General features: G+C 35.3%; 1 protein-coding gene across 1 annotated transcript in view; it reads right to left on the bottom strand.

Annotated features, from left to right (window-relative positions):
- Positions 1–9,234: 9,234 nt before the first annotated feature.
- The window catches only part of LOC150105697 (diphthamide biosynthesis protein 3-like), a 29,391-nt gene continuing 25,309 nt past the window's right edge, over positions 9,235–13,316 (bottom strand). Inside the window, exon 3 of the mRNA XM_090395019.1 lies at positions 9,235–9,513. Within this exon, the coding sequence (XP_090251145.1) occupies positions 9,445–9,513 (69 nt within the window). The 3' untranslated portion in view covers positions 9,235–9,444. The remainder of the gene's footprint in view (positions 9,514–13,316) is intronic.

The following is a 13,316-nucleotide window of genomic DNA, read 5'->3' as shown; positions in this document are numbered from 1 at the left end:
TTTTCAGAAAATAACCTCTGTTAATTATTTTTACGATTCCCACTTTGAAAACAGACTTGTCATGGGTCCACTATCACAGCACAGAGTATTTAGTTATCATTATGACAGATTTGTGGATTAACCTGCAGATTTTGAGTTAAATAGCTTTCATTAAAATTACATTACATTATACCTCTTGATAAAATGATAGAAACATAAAATCATATACATTCTTCCCAAAAGCTACAATATCATATTCTGGAAAGTTATAGAAGCACTATTATTATTTTTTTTTTATTATTACTATTATTACGGGCAACTCCAGGGAGTCATTAGACTCATCGAGGGAGGCCCCAAATCATATTCATCACAACTATTTGACATTCATACAGTACCTATCATACCTCGCCTTAAACTCATTCACTGTCACAGCATCCACCACAGACTCAGGGAGCGCATTCCACTCATTCACTACTCTAAAAGTAAAGAACCCAGCTCTAACACCTTTACTAACCACACTTTTGCCCAGTTTCCATGGATGTCCCCTAGTTCTCCCACAACCAGCCCTGTTCTCAAAAATATCTTCTGAATTAATTTTATAGAAACCCTTCAGTAATTTGAATGTCTCAATCATATCTCCCCTCCTCCGCCTATCAACCAATTTTTGCAACCCACAAATCCTCAACCTGTTCTCATACGGTTCATTCCACAGACCTGCTATCATCTTGGTCACTCGCCTCTGGATCCTCTCCACCTCCTCCCCATCAAGAAGAAACCTAGGTGACCAAATCTGAGCACAGTAGTCTAGATGGGGTCTTATCAAGGCTCAATACAGAGGAACAATAACCTGCTTGTCTCTGCTTGTCAACGTATTCTTCAGCAACCAAGTGATTTGATGAGCTGATTTGGCCACTTTTGCAATGTGTCCCCTAAATTTCAATTCCTTATCTACCAACACTCCTAAATCTCGTGCCTCATCAATTTCCTGGAGCACGGTTCCACCAATGCAGTAAACTGCCTCCAATCTTTTCACCCCAAAATGCATAACCTTACATTTTGCCACATTAAACTGACATCCATTCTCCTTAGCCCAGACCTCCAATCTATCCAAATCATCCTGCAAAAATTTGACGTCATCTGCATTCACTATTGCCCTACCCAACTTCGCATCATCCGCAAACAAATGAACTGTTCTTCTCAGATCCTTTCCTATATCATTTATGAACAAATTAAACAGCAGTGGTCCAAGAACAGATCCTTGTGGCACACCACTAGTCACAGGCCGTCTTGTGGACTCTACTCCTGAGTAAACCATTGATGAGCTGATTTGAACTATAGAAGACTACATGTTTGGAAATCATGTGGCTTGATTTAGTGTTATATTTTTCACATTCTAGTGAAAAATATAACATTTTATTGCTGGAATTTGCATTACTTTTTCCTAAAATCTGCTGTCTTGTCATTTGTTCTTTTCTACTCATCTGACTGGCTTACCTGGAATAATGTTTATTTGGGAATAAGATTCTGTAGAACAGAGAAAGAAAACTGTCTTCTTATTGACTTTTCTTTGATAGTTTAGTTTGCAAGTTTAAAAGGTGGTATTTCAATAACAGTTGGGAGATTTACCTGAAAGTGACATTACTATCTTGTGGCATTATGGGCCATCTAAGTTAGTAAGCTTGTGGAGGGTGGAGATTTGTTTACAAAATTTTAGAGATTTTTAGAAATGATCTCCCCCTCTTCTTGTATTGTGCATCTAGCTTCACTATGCACAGCACACTGTATGCATTTAATTTGGTTTACTCTTGGATGAAAGTAGTGGAGATCCTTGGAAATGCTAATCAGATGTTTGGAGCAAATTGTTATAGCTCTTTTTAACAAGGTTGATTATTCTAGTTGCTCTGTTCAGTGATGATAATACACAAAACATGTGTTGTTGAGGCTTAAGCTGCGAGGACATCATGTTGGAGGTTTAATGGAATATTTACAGTTCCTACCCCATTCCCACAGCCATCTCTTCAGAAGGACTTAAAAAATGCCATCACCATACTCTACATCCATGGCACATCAGAAAAAATAGCCAAGTCCTTAAATTTAAGGACTTGGCTATTTAAGTCCCACTGTAAACTTACTACCCTTATCTGTTCAACCAAAGATCAGCTCCCTCCTCTCTCTCAGTGCCTGGAGTATATTGAGTACCCTGTTCCTGCAAGCTAGCTTACTTCGGATCAGGCAACCATCTGGAGAGAAGAACACAAATCCTACATCTGCAATCACGACTATGGTCAATCTAGCCTTGCAGACCATGTTTTGGATACAACCCACAGGATCTCCTGGAAAAAAAACACTATGCTCTGACATAGTAAATTCAAAAAAGACTGCGTTTAGAATCTGCAGTGGCACTCAGAAATCAATCGAATTTAAATAAATAAGGTTGCATAAAACTTCCCAAAATTTGGACAACATTAATTATCAGAGATCCCAATTTACATCCTAGGCGGCCACCTACAAACACCTATAGAGGGCACAGCACCTATATAGGAGTCACCCACGTGTTTCACTTAGTATTGTATTGTATTTGAATGTGTTGTTACAAAAGTTATTCATAATCCCTGAAAATGTCTCAGTGACTGAGATGAAATATTGGAAGCATTAAAATCACTTTTTCTAGCCTTGCAGACCATGTTTTGGATACAACCCACAGGATCTCCTGGAAAAAAAACACTATGCTCTGACATAGTAAATTCAAAAAAGACTGCGTTTAGAATCTGCAGTGGCACTCAGAAATCAATCGAATTTAAATAAATAAGGTTGCATAAAACTTCCCAAAATTTGGACAACATTAATTATCAGAGATCCCAATTTACATCCTAGGCGGCCACCTACAAACACCTATAGAGGGCACAGCACCTATATAGGAGTCACCCACGTGTTTCACTTAGTATTGTATTGTATTTGAATGTGTTGTTACAAAAGTTATTCATAATCCCTGAAAATGTCTCAGTGACTGAGATGAAATATTGGAAGCATTAAAATCACTTTTAATCCTTTTCCAGCTGTAAATCTTCCATTAAACCTCCAACATAATGCCACAAAACAATAAACAGCCTGGAATAGTATGTGGTTGTGTCGATGTCTAAGGAGAGTTCAGAGCTTGGCTGACATGGGACCAAATTACAAATAAGATGCCTATCAAAGCTATACCTTTTGTTTTGGAATAGTGGACTAACTGGCTGAATGTTTCCATAGAAGTTATGAGGGGTGACAGCAATGAGCACATGGCTCTACCTCCTTTTCAAATGAGGACATTGGTGAGGAATGTTGGGCAGATTTTTGTTCTGTAGTAAAATAATTGTGTCAATTGGGATGTAAAGATACCAGTGATGTCAAAGCTAAGAGATCTTGGCTATTAAGAACATATTCTCTTATATGAGTAGTGTTGTTGTGTTGAGTATTTTTAATGCAGAAAGGAGAAAAAGTAAAAGCTACCAACTCCTTGAGTGCCGCTGCTAATTGTTTTTAGTAGATGAATCAGGCTGTCAACACCTTATATGTCAACAGCAGGTAGCATATTTTTTGTGGATTTTTGCACGTCCATATATTCTGGGGAACAAAGAATAGCATGACATTAAATTAAATCCTTTGCTACCTCACATGACAGCAAGATGCAACTTCTATCAGTAACTTAGTAGTTCAGTTTTTTGACCCTATTTGTAGGATCATGGTTGACTGCTGTATAGATGTATCAGATACCAAAAAATTCATGTTAACTAGCTGTTAAATGCCACTGGAGCACAATCTTAGTTGGTCTTTCTAATAATAAGGAAATCTTTGTTCATCTTATGTGATTTGATGTTTTTTTTAATATGTTGCTAGAGTCCAGTCTAATTTTTTCAGCAAAGTGAAAAAGAATGGATTTTAAATATCTTTTGATATGGAAAATTATACTTCACTTGAACACAGAATCAGGCTGAAAAAATGTCCAGGATTTGATATTTGCTCACTTCAGGTACAGCTGAACAATTTGACCACTCATTTGACTATGCACTGATTTGCCATTTTTCTTTATTGTGATCTGTCAAATTTGGTGATGAGTCATTTTTTGTTCTTGTCATAATATGTAGCTGAGTTCTTTCCAGAATATATCAAATGTCAAGATAAAATTAGATGAAATTCACTGCCTGGTGTGATACCACAATCCCTTAGACCACCCACAGTATACTACAGGGTTTTCCAAACTGTGTTCCGTGGAAAGTGAATAAGTGTTCCGTGAAAAATTATCAAAATTAATATGGGCTTGAAATGGTTTTAAATGCTGTGACAAGTTCAAAACATGTTTGTAAATCAGGCCCTCCTCACTTTGCGTGTGAATTGTGCTATTAAGGCTAACACGCGTGCGCACCTGGAACTCAGCCGCCAGAGGTTGTCGACACCTTGGAGCACGAGTGAAGAATGGAGGTATCTATTCTAGGAAATGTGCAGTCACAAGCAAGGCCAATGTGATGCAGTGCAGCCCGGTAAACCTGTAGGGTGCGCTATCACATTGTTATGATGCGATACAGCCTGCTTCGGCGATGGTGTGCACTTAGCTTTACACTGAATACAAGACCAATGATACTCAACTCTAACCAAGGTGTTCCGTTAAAATTTCAGAATTTGTGAACTGTTCCATTGTAAGAAAAGTTTGGGAAACGCTGGTATACTATATGTTTACAGGGAAACTTTTTGTAAGGAAAAAAAGTCTCCCACCCCCAGAAACTGCCAAATTTTAACATTTCTTTCTGTCATACAGTTGCTGACCAATTACAGAATCATATACACCTAAACCTCTTTTTATGTAAATTGGGATATCAAAAATAATTTTTTTAATGCGATTTTTATTCACTTTTACGCGACCAACCTAAAGTCTAAGTTAGGAAAAAATCCGTAATTCAAGAAAATTCTGTGAATTTCGTAGAATTGCATTCTCGTTTCAATTAAGAAAATTCTAAATTCTTATGAATTTCATTTATTGGAATTCCCCAAATTACATAACTGACTGCATATAAAAAAGCAGTTCTTAGCAGTTTGAATTTGGTGTTTGAGTAGATTTTTTAAGTGAAATCAAAATAAAAATTGCGTTATAAAATTAATAATTTTGCCAAGAAATAATAAATGATAAGCTATATGTAATTTTCAAACTTTAATTTTATTAACCGAAGATTTTAATCCAGCCCTCACATGATGTTGCCGATAACCAAAAAAAAAAAAAAAAAAAAGGAATTTTTTTTTGGATATAAAAATTCAAATTTTAGATTGTCTTCAAACTGGGGAAGATGTGACAGCTGTCGGTAAGCATTTTGGAGTCCGTGAATCAACTGTCAGATCTATAAAGAAAAATGAAGAGGCTCTTAGAAAAGCGGTATGCTCTGGTACAAAATCGAGTGCGAAATTATCATCATACACAAGAGATGTTGTTCTAGAAAAGGCCGAAAAAGCTTTAGTGATGTGGATAGAAGATGACTATGTACAAAAAAGAATGCCAGTTGACGGAAAATCCATCAATCAATCAGCATTGAGATTTTATGAACAGATTAAAAAACTGCAGTCAGATACTTCATCTCAATCAAGGAAAAAAATATGAACTTCATGCAAGCAATGGTTGGCTGGCTAAGTTTATTAAAAGACATACTCTTCATAATATAAAAATTAAAGGTGAAACGGCTTCTGCTGATGAAATAGCTGCTAAAGCATTTCTACTAAAACTTGCTAAAATAATTGAAGATGGAGGTACACTCGTGAACGAGTTTGGAATATGGATGAAACAGGCCTTTTCTAGAAAAAAATGCCAAACAGAACTTACATATCAAAAATGCAAAAAACGTTCGTGGATTCAAAGCAGCAAAAGATCGCATAACACTCCTATTTTGTTCAAACACTTTAGGAGATCGGATGTTAAAACCACTGCTCATAAATCATCATTATGACCACGGCCAATGAAAGCCGTAGATTTTCAAAAATTGCCAGTTCGTTGGATAGCCAACAAAAAAGCTTGGGTGACCATTGATATTTTCACTGAATGGTTCCACAAACATTTTGTGCCCAAAGTTAGACACTATTTGAATGACAAGGGTCTCGAATTTAAATTGCTTTTGATTCTTGATAATGCACCCCGTCATCCTGCCATAGAACACCCAAATGTGCAATTTTTTTTTTCTGCCTCCCAATACCACATCGTTACTACAACCTCTAGATCAGGATATAATTGCGACTTTTAAAGCATTATGTCAGACGAACGTTTCAGTACGTTTTGAACAAGCTAAATGATGATGAAACACTGTCAGTTATGGATGTGTGGAAAGAATTTTCAATTATGGATTGTATTGATCAGGTTCGATTATCGTTATCTGAATTGAGACCAGAAACTATGAACGCATGCTGGAAAGCTATTTGGCCCACATGTGTTAAAAAGAATGCTCCTGTTCCCTTCAATCATACTGCAGAATTCCCCAATATAATAAGTTTGGCATGTGAAATTGGCGGAGAAGGATTCGATGATCTTACGTCGGCAGATATCGAAGAATTGTTAATTGATAAACCTCTTAGCGAAGTCGAAATAGTGAAGATTGTTTCTAAGACTCCTGAAAGAGAAGAAGTTAATAATAATGATCAAGATAAGCCTACTTTTACTGCTGATATAATTAAAAAAGGTCTTAAACTGGGCAGTAATTTAGGCAATTTTGCCCGACATGATCCAAATGAAGAACGTGCTGGGAAGTTTTCATGTGAGCTTAAATTGTTAATGTCTTCATAGAGAGAATTATATCGCGACTTATATAAAGCATCAACACAGCGATTAATAACCGAGTTCATGCCTAAAACTACTGAAACAACCAGTGGTACTTTTGTTCAAGACATGACAAGAATAATTCCACAAGTTGAGGCAGAAGTCGATGATGATAACACCATTACTATTACAGTCTATCTCACAAAAACGAAAGCTTTCGCATTTATTGTCAGAAACTGATATCGAATAACATAATTTTTTTATAGGATCCTTAGCAAATAACTGAAATGAATATGTTTTTTTTTAAGTTATTAAAATTCATTATAAGTATGTGTGTTCTCCATGAAATGTAAATAAAAATCTTATGATCCTAACGAATTTAATGTTTGTTTTTTTCATTATTTTGCTTATATTTCAGGTTTGGAATCAATCTTCACTTTTTCTATGGAGTCAGTAGTTCTTTTTACGCGTAATTTTTAGGAACGTATCTATCACGTAAAAAGAGGTTTAGGTGTATCTAGTTTAGATATGTATAAACTGTGGTACACATTTTCTCTGTTAACACCATGAAGGTTTTTTTTTTAAATTAAATTAATTTATGGTGAATAACCAGCTGTCATATGTTCTGCCAGATTGCCAGGAGGGTGTTAAATATGATAGTACATAGAGGGATACTGTCATGGCCACTGATAAACAGGAAACTTGCTGCTTCCTATGTGGTAAACATGTTTACGAGTCTTTCAGACACAAACTGAGAAGCTTCTTGATGTCACCATTACATTCAGTCCTGTGAAAGCTAGCAGCCTGTAAGGCCACATTACTGCTGTAACCATCAGTAAGAAGAGGGAGGAAGCAAGTTCTGAGGACCCTGTGCTTGAAAGGTGTCACATCTGCACTGTACATAAGAGAGGAAATGGGCAGAAACAGAAGACCTTGGATATGTGGCAACATCTACATCATAATGGGCAAAGAGGGTGGTAGTGTTTTAATGGGTGATGAACATCTGGGTTGGGCTAATCTGATTGACTGACACAGTCTCTACTCACCATATAGTGCTATGGATTTAAATTCTACACTACCATCAAATTCTTTATGTGAAGAGGAATAATTATGATAGTAATGCACAAAGTTAACATTATTAGTAAGTTCCTCTCCACAATATTTGTCCAAGTCAGGACTCCAATACTGTCTTATCTAAGGCACTTTAAACTACAACAATCTGCTAGATCTGGGTCTTGCTCTAGGTTTGTTTCCTGTCAAACACTTCTTTTGCTAACCTTTCCTCTAACCATATTTCTCCATAAGCAACCATACCACCTGAGATAATCTCTGCTCCCACGTTCCAATACCAATGCCAAGTTTCTTGTGAATATCTTCACTTCTTCAGCACCAAATCCAAACATACATTTGAGTTTAACCACTCAAATGGCCACACAGATAAAATATATCAAAATTATATGCTTTGTATCCATACTACTCCTACAATATCCAATGGTTATAGCGACTTCAATGGACTCTTGACATCAATGTAATTATGGATGTATATACGCATCAGGGCTGGTACAATGGTTAATGGCTTTTTTATGAGTGAGATTCACACAAAAAATCTACCACTTCCGGAGCTAGTTGGCATTTTATCTAATTTGGGAAGGTGTGTGTGTATGTATATATATATGCCAAAGTATATGAAACAGTCAGTTCTGAAGCATTTGCAGGAAACAAGAGCATAAATCCAACAGGTTTAAACTCTTGCTTCTTACAAAGATGGGTGCAAATGTGGACAAAGCAACAGTAATAATGATGGTTTTAAATTATCTCAGAGCCCGAATAAATCATGTGACAAGAGTTGAGAGAAATATTTCTATAAAAAACAGGCAAAGTCTATGAATACTAACTACTCAGCAAGCCATGAAGGATGAAAAAAGTAATTTCAGTGGAACTGCAACATGCATAACACTAGGGAAGAAGTTAAAAAAAAAAACTCAAGAAATCTCAAACTTCCACAATTGACCTGAATTCAGCCAAGTAAAAAAAAAAAAAAAAAAAAAATGATGCATTGATATATTAGTGTGCTCGTTGCTCTGTTTAGTATATATCCTTATAAAGATAATATAATAAGAATACAAGGAGAGGTCTGGAAAGTTTTGCTAATACCTAGAACAAAAGTTAATTACTTTTGTCTTCTTATATATCCTAAAAGAACATATTATTACAATCTGATGAAATATGGGGGTTAAAGGATTTTAAGATATGTTCCTTCTTGTGGTTATATCAGAACTTTCCAGACTACTTTCTGATATATATCTGAATGCAGAACAGTAATATGATGTTCACATATAAGTAATTTTATTGGAATTAGTATTTCATTTAAATAAATGTTTAAACCAGTAAATGAAGGCTTGTCTGAATATCTTGGCTGCACTTGATTTTTAGTTTTAAACTTTCTTTTAATATTTTTAAGTACAGAGAGATTTTAAATACAAGATAAATGTCAGTAAATTGTGATGCAGAAGCATGTCATTTATTATGAACAAAAGATACATAACACTGAACGGAAGTTATGTATTAAAATATTTTTTTTTAGACATGAAACATTTGAAAAGCGTTAACAATTACAGAGGTTTCAATGCATAGGTAGATGCATTGACTTAATTAAATCATAGCATTAAATATAAAAAAATGATATGAAATGAATAAAATCATTTGACAATCTCAAGGCCAACAGATATTCCCAATTTTATTTCTTCCTGTTTATGTCGAAATTGTTCCTATAAAAAAAAAAAGAAAATCCAGACATCACTACTACAAGAACTTTATATCAATTATATCACAACAAATGCATAGAAGTGCATGTCATGAAAAAAATTCTGAAGTGATTAAATAATTTATTGTTCATGATGGTAACAGAGAATGATACAAATGTTCTCAGGCTGGTAAATCCTGCCTGAGAACTCTTGGATCTCAGGCATGATTTACATCTCAGAAATGGTCATCCTGAGAAATACCAATATGGATATATGCAGTTCTCTGAAACCTAGGTTCATATGTTACTCTAATATTTTAGAGTAACACTGTAATCGTATAATCATCCAACCCTTCAATTATCTGAAGACAATGTTTTCAGCTATGGCTAGATCTGATCAATTAGTGCAATGTATAAAACTATTTGAAATCTAACTTAAAGCATGCCAAAATAAAAAGAAATATAATACTTTAATAATAAAAATACTTATTTGATATCAAATGGTGAGATTGAAAACCAAATGCAGTTCCAGTTATAATTATTAGTTTATCTGCTTTAGCATACATCTATACAATTATGACAACAGTTTTCAATGAAATGTGACATCTGGATTATAAAAGAGGCATGTGGTGAGGTTGTCTATAAGGATAGAAACATCAGAATTCCATGGTAGACTCAAAGTTAAAGAGGCAGTGAAGGAAAAGAAGAAAGCATATTGAAAGTTCCTTTGCAAGTAAGTCAGCTTTTCTCTTACAGAATACAGAGAAGAATGTAAGACATACAAAAATATTTTGGGAAAATTTGGAGAAAAGAGCAAAGCTAATAATAATGGCAAATATCTGTTGGATTTCTGCTCAGGACATGGACTGGTTATTACTAACACCATGTTCCAACATAAAAATGTGCACAAATTCACATGGAGAGAAGAGGCTAGGAATAAGAAAAGTCTCATTGACTATGTTATTGTTGATAGTGATGTTTTCTCCCTGGTGCAGGACACCAGAGTGTACAGAGGATTTGAAATTGGAAGTGATCACTATTTAGTCTTGAGCAAGATAAAATTGAATTTCATATTGAAAAGAATAACATGTAAGAAAGTTTTAAAGCGAATAAACGTTGAGCAGCTCTCAGATGTGAACTGTAGGCTAAAATACACAAAGATTATTGAAGAAAAAATGAAAGAGTTTGAGAACAGGAATCAAACCCTGGAGATTCAGTGGCAAACTCTGAAGAAAACATTGACTGATTCTGCCAGAGAGGCATGTGGTGAGGTTATCTGTAAGGATAAAAAAATCAGAACTCCCTGGTGGACACAAGAAGTTAAAGAGGCAGTGAAGGAAAAGAAGAAAGCATACCAAAAGTTCCTGTCAAATAAGTCAGCTTGTGCTCTTAGAGAATATAGAGACAAATGCAAGAATGCTAAACACTGTGTAAAACTAGCTAAACAAAAGTCATGGGAAGACTTTGGCAAGAATATAGAAAATAAATATCAAGAAGGTGGCAAAATATTCTGGAGGTTGTTGAAGAAGCTTAAGAATGGAGGAAAGAGTGCTGTAAAAGGAATTAGAGATGATAAAGGTGACATGAAAACGGGAGAAAAAGATATCCTTGAAGTATGGAGTAATTACTTTGAAAAACTGCTAAATGAAACAAGCAGTGATGACAGCACAGTGGTAAAAAACACTGACCAGGCATGCAGTCAGGAATACATATCCATACTAGAAGTAGAAAAAGCCATCAAAGGCTTGAAATGTGGAAAGGCAGCAGGAGTAGATGATATTCGACCAGAAATGCTGAAGTATGGTGGTATAAGAGTCTTACAGTGGCTGCACTGCATAGTTCAGAAAGCCTGGACAGAGGGACGAATTCCTGATGATTGGAGTAGAGCTCTCATAGTACCCATATATAAAAAGGGAAATAAAACTGAATGTGAGAATTACAGAGGTATTTCCCTACTGAGTATTCCTGGCAAGATCTATGCAAGTATACTTGAGAAACGGTTGAGAAGAATTGTGGAAGAAAAGCTTGGTGAAGAACAAGCTGGATTCAGGCCAAATAGAGGCTGTCAGGATCAGATCTTCACTTTACGACAAATAGTCGAGAAAGCATGGGAATATAACAAAGATCTGTATTTAAGTTTTGTCGATCTGGAAAAGGCATATGACAAGGTGCCAAGAGAGAAGCTATTCAATACGCTGCAGTTATATGGTGTCAATGGGGCATTATATCAAGCAATACTTAGTCTTTACTTGAGTTGTAAGTCAGCAGTTAGAATTGAAGGAAGTACAGGAAGATGGTTTAATGTTAAATCTGGTGTGAGACAAGGATGTACATTATCCCCTCTGTTATTCATTATCTATATGGATCACATTATGAAGGAAAGTGGTATTAAACATGATATCAAAATTGGAGATGTTAATGTCAGCTCTTTGCTTTATGCGGATGATGTTATACTTCTAAATAAATCTGCTACAAGTCTGCAAGATTCTCTGACTAAATTGAATAGCTGTTGTAATAGATATGGTATGAAGGTCAGCAATAGAAAGACAAAGACAATGAAAATAGGCAGAATCATTGCAAATGTCGACTGTCTTGTGAATGGAAAACCTGTGGAACACGTAAAACATTTCAGCTATTTAGGCACGATTTTTACTGAAGACGGTAAATTAAATATAGAAATAGACAACAGAATCAGCAAAGCTGGTATGGTGGGAAGTCAATTGAATAAATTCATATGGAATAAGAGAGAAATTAGTCGGAACACTAAATTAGCTGTATACAAGACAGTGTTCAAATCAGTTTTAACTTATGGATCTGAGAGCTGGGTCAGAAGTAAAACACTTGACCAAAGACTAGAGACCACAGATATGAGAGTCCTGAGAAAGATTATAGGCATGAACAGATGGCATCAATGGCAATATCATATTAAAAACGAGGATATTAGGAAAGAACTTGACATTGTCAGCATTCAGGAATACGTTAGCAGAGCTAATCTCAGGTGATATGGTCACTTAAGCAGAATGAGTGAGGAAAGATTAGCAAAACAAGTGTTCTCTGTCAGGTTGGCAGCAAAACGACCCAGAGGAAGACCAAGATATAGGTGGATTGATACAGTACAAAGTGCTTTAGACGATAGAAATATAAGATCTGATAATGTTGGAGTCTTGACAAGTAACAGACTGATTTGGAGGAAAATTGTAGATAGGAAATTAATAATGATGTAATTTTTTTCATGTAGTACTATCATATCCTGTACACCCCCTTGAGGGTACATGGCAGGAATTTGATGATGATGATGATGTAAGAAAGCGAAGGACTGTGTAAAACTAGCTAAACAAAAGTGGGAAGACTGGTAAGAATACAGAAAATATCATCAAATCCTATATAACTTCCAGGTGCATGGGGTATAGAATATTATAATAATACTAGTACATGAAAAGTTTACATTACGTTAGTAATTTCTTATATACAATTTTGTTAGCTGTCAGAATTCCAATACTATCATTTTATATTTCAGCCTTTCAAGTCACTTCTTTACTGCATTGATCCACATAGATTCTGGTCATCCTCTAGGTCTTTTTTCCTGCTATTACATACTTGTTCTAATTCTGTTTAAGTGATATTAGTTTCTTTCTGATAACTTTTTTGTGATTCAGTCACCTGTTGACTCCCTAATTTTTCTCAGAACTCTGAATAATATGTGGTGTCCAGTCATTGATCAACAGTTATCCACTGTTTTGTATATAGCTAGATGAGCATTTTAACTAATTTCTCTTTTATTCTATACAAATTTAGTCCTTTGGCTCTAAACTTTGAATAATTGTGTTG

This window comes from Typopeltis vanoorti, chromosome 6 (assembly GCF_054136105.1).
Source record: "Typopeltis vanoorti isolate ZY-2024b chromosome 6, IOZ_Tvanoo_1.0, whole genome shotgun sequence".
NCBI classification, from domain to species: domain Eukaryota; kingdom Metazoa; phylum Arthropoda; class Arachnida; order Uropygi; family Thelyphonidae; genus Typopeltis; species Typopeltis vanoorti.
This window is presented reverse-complemented; position numbering and strand designations above follow the sequence as displayed.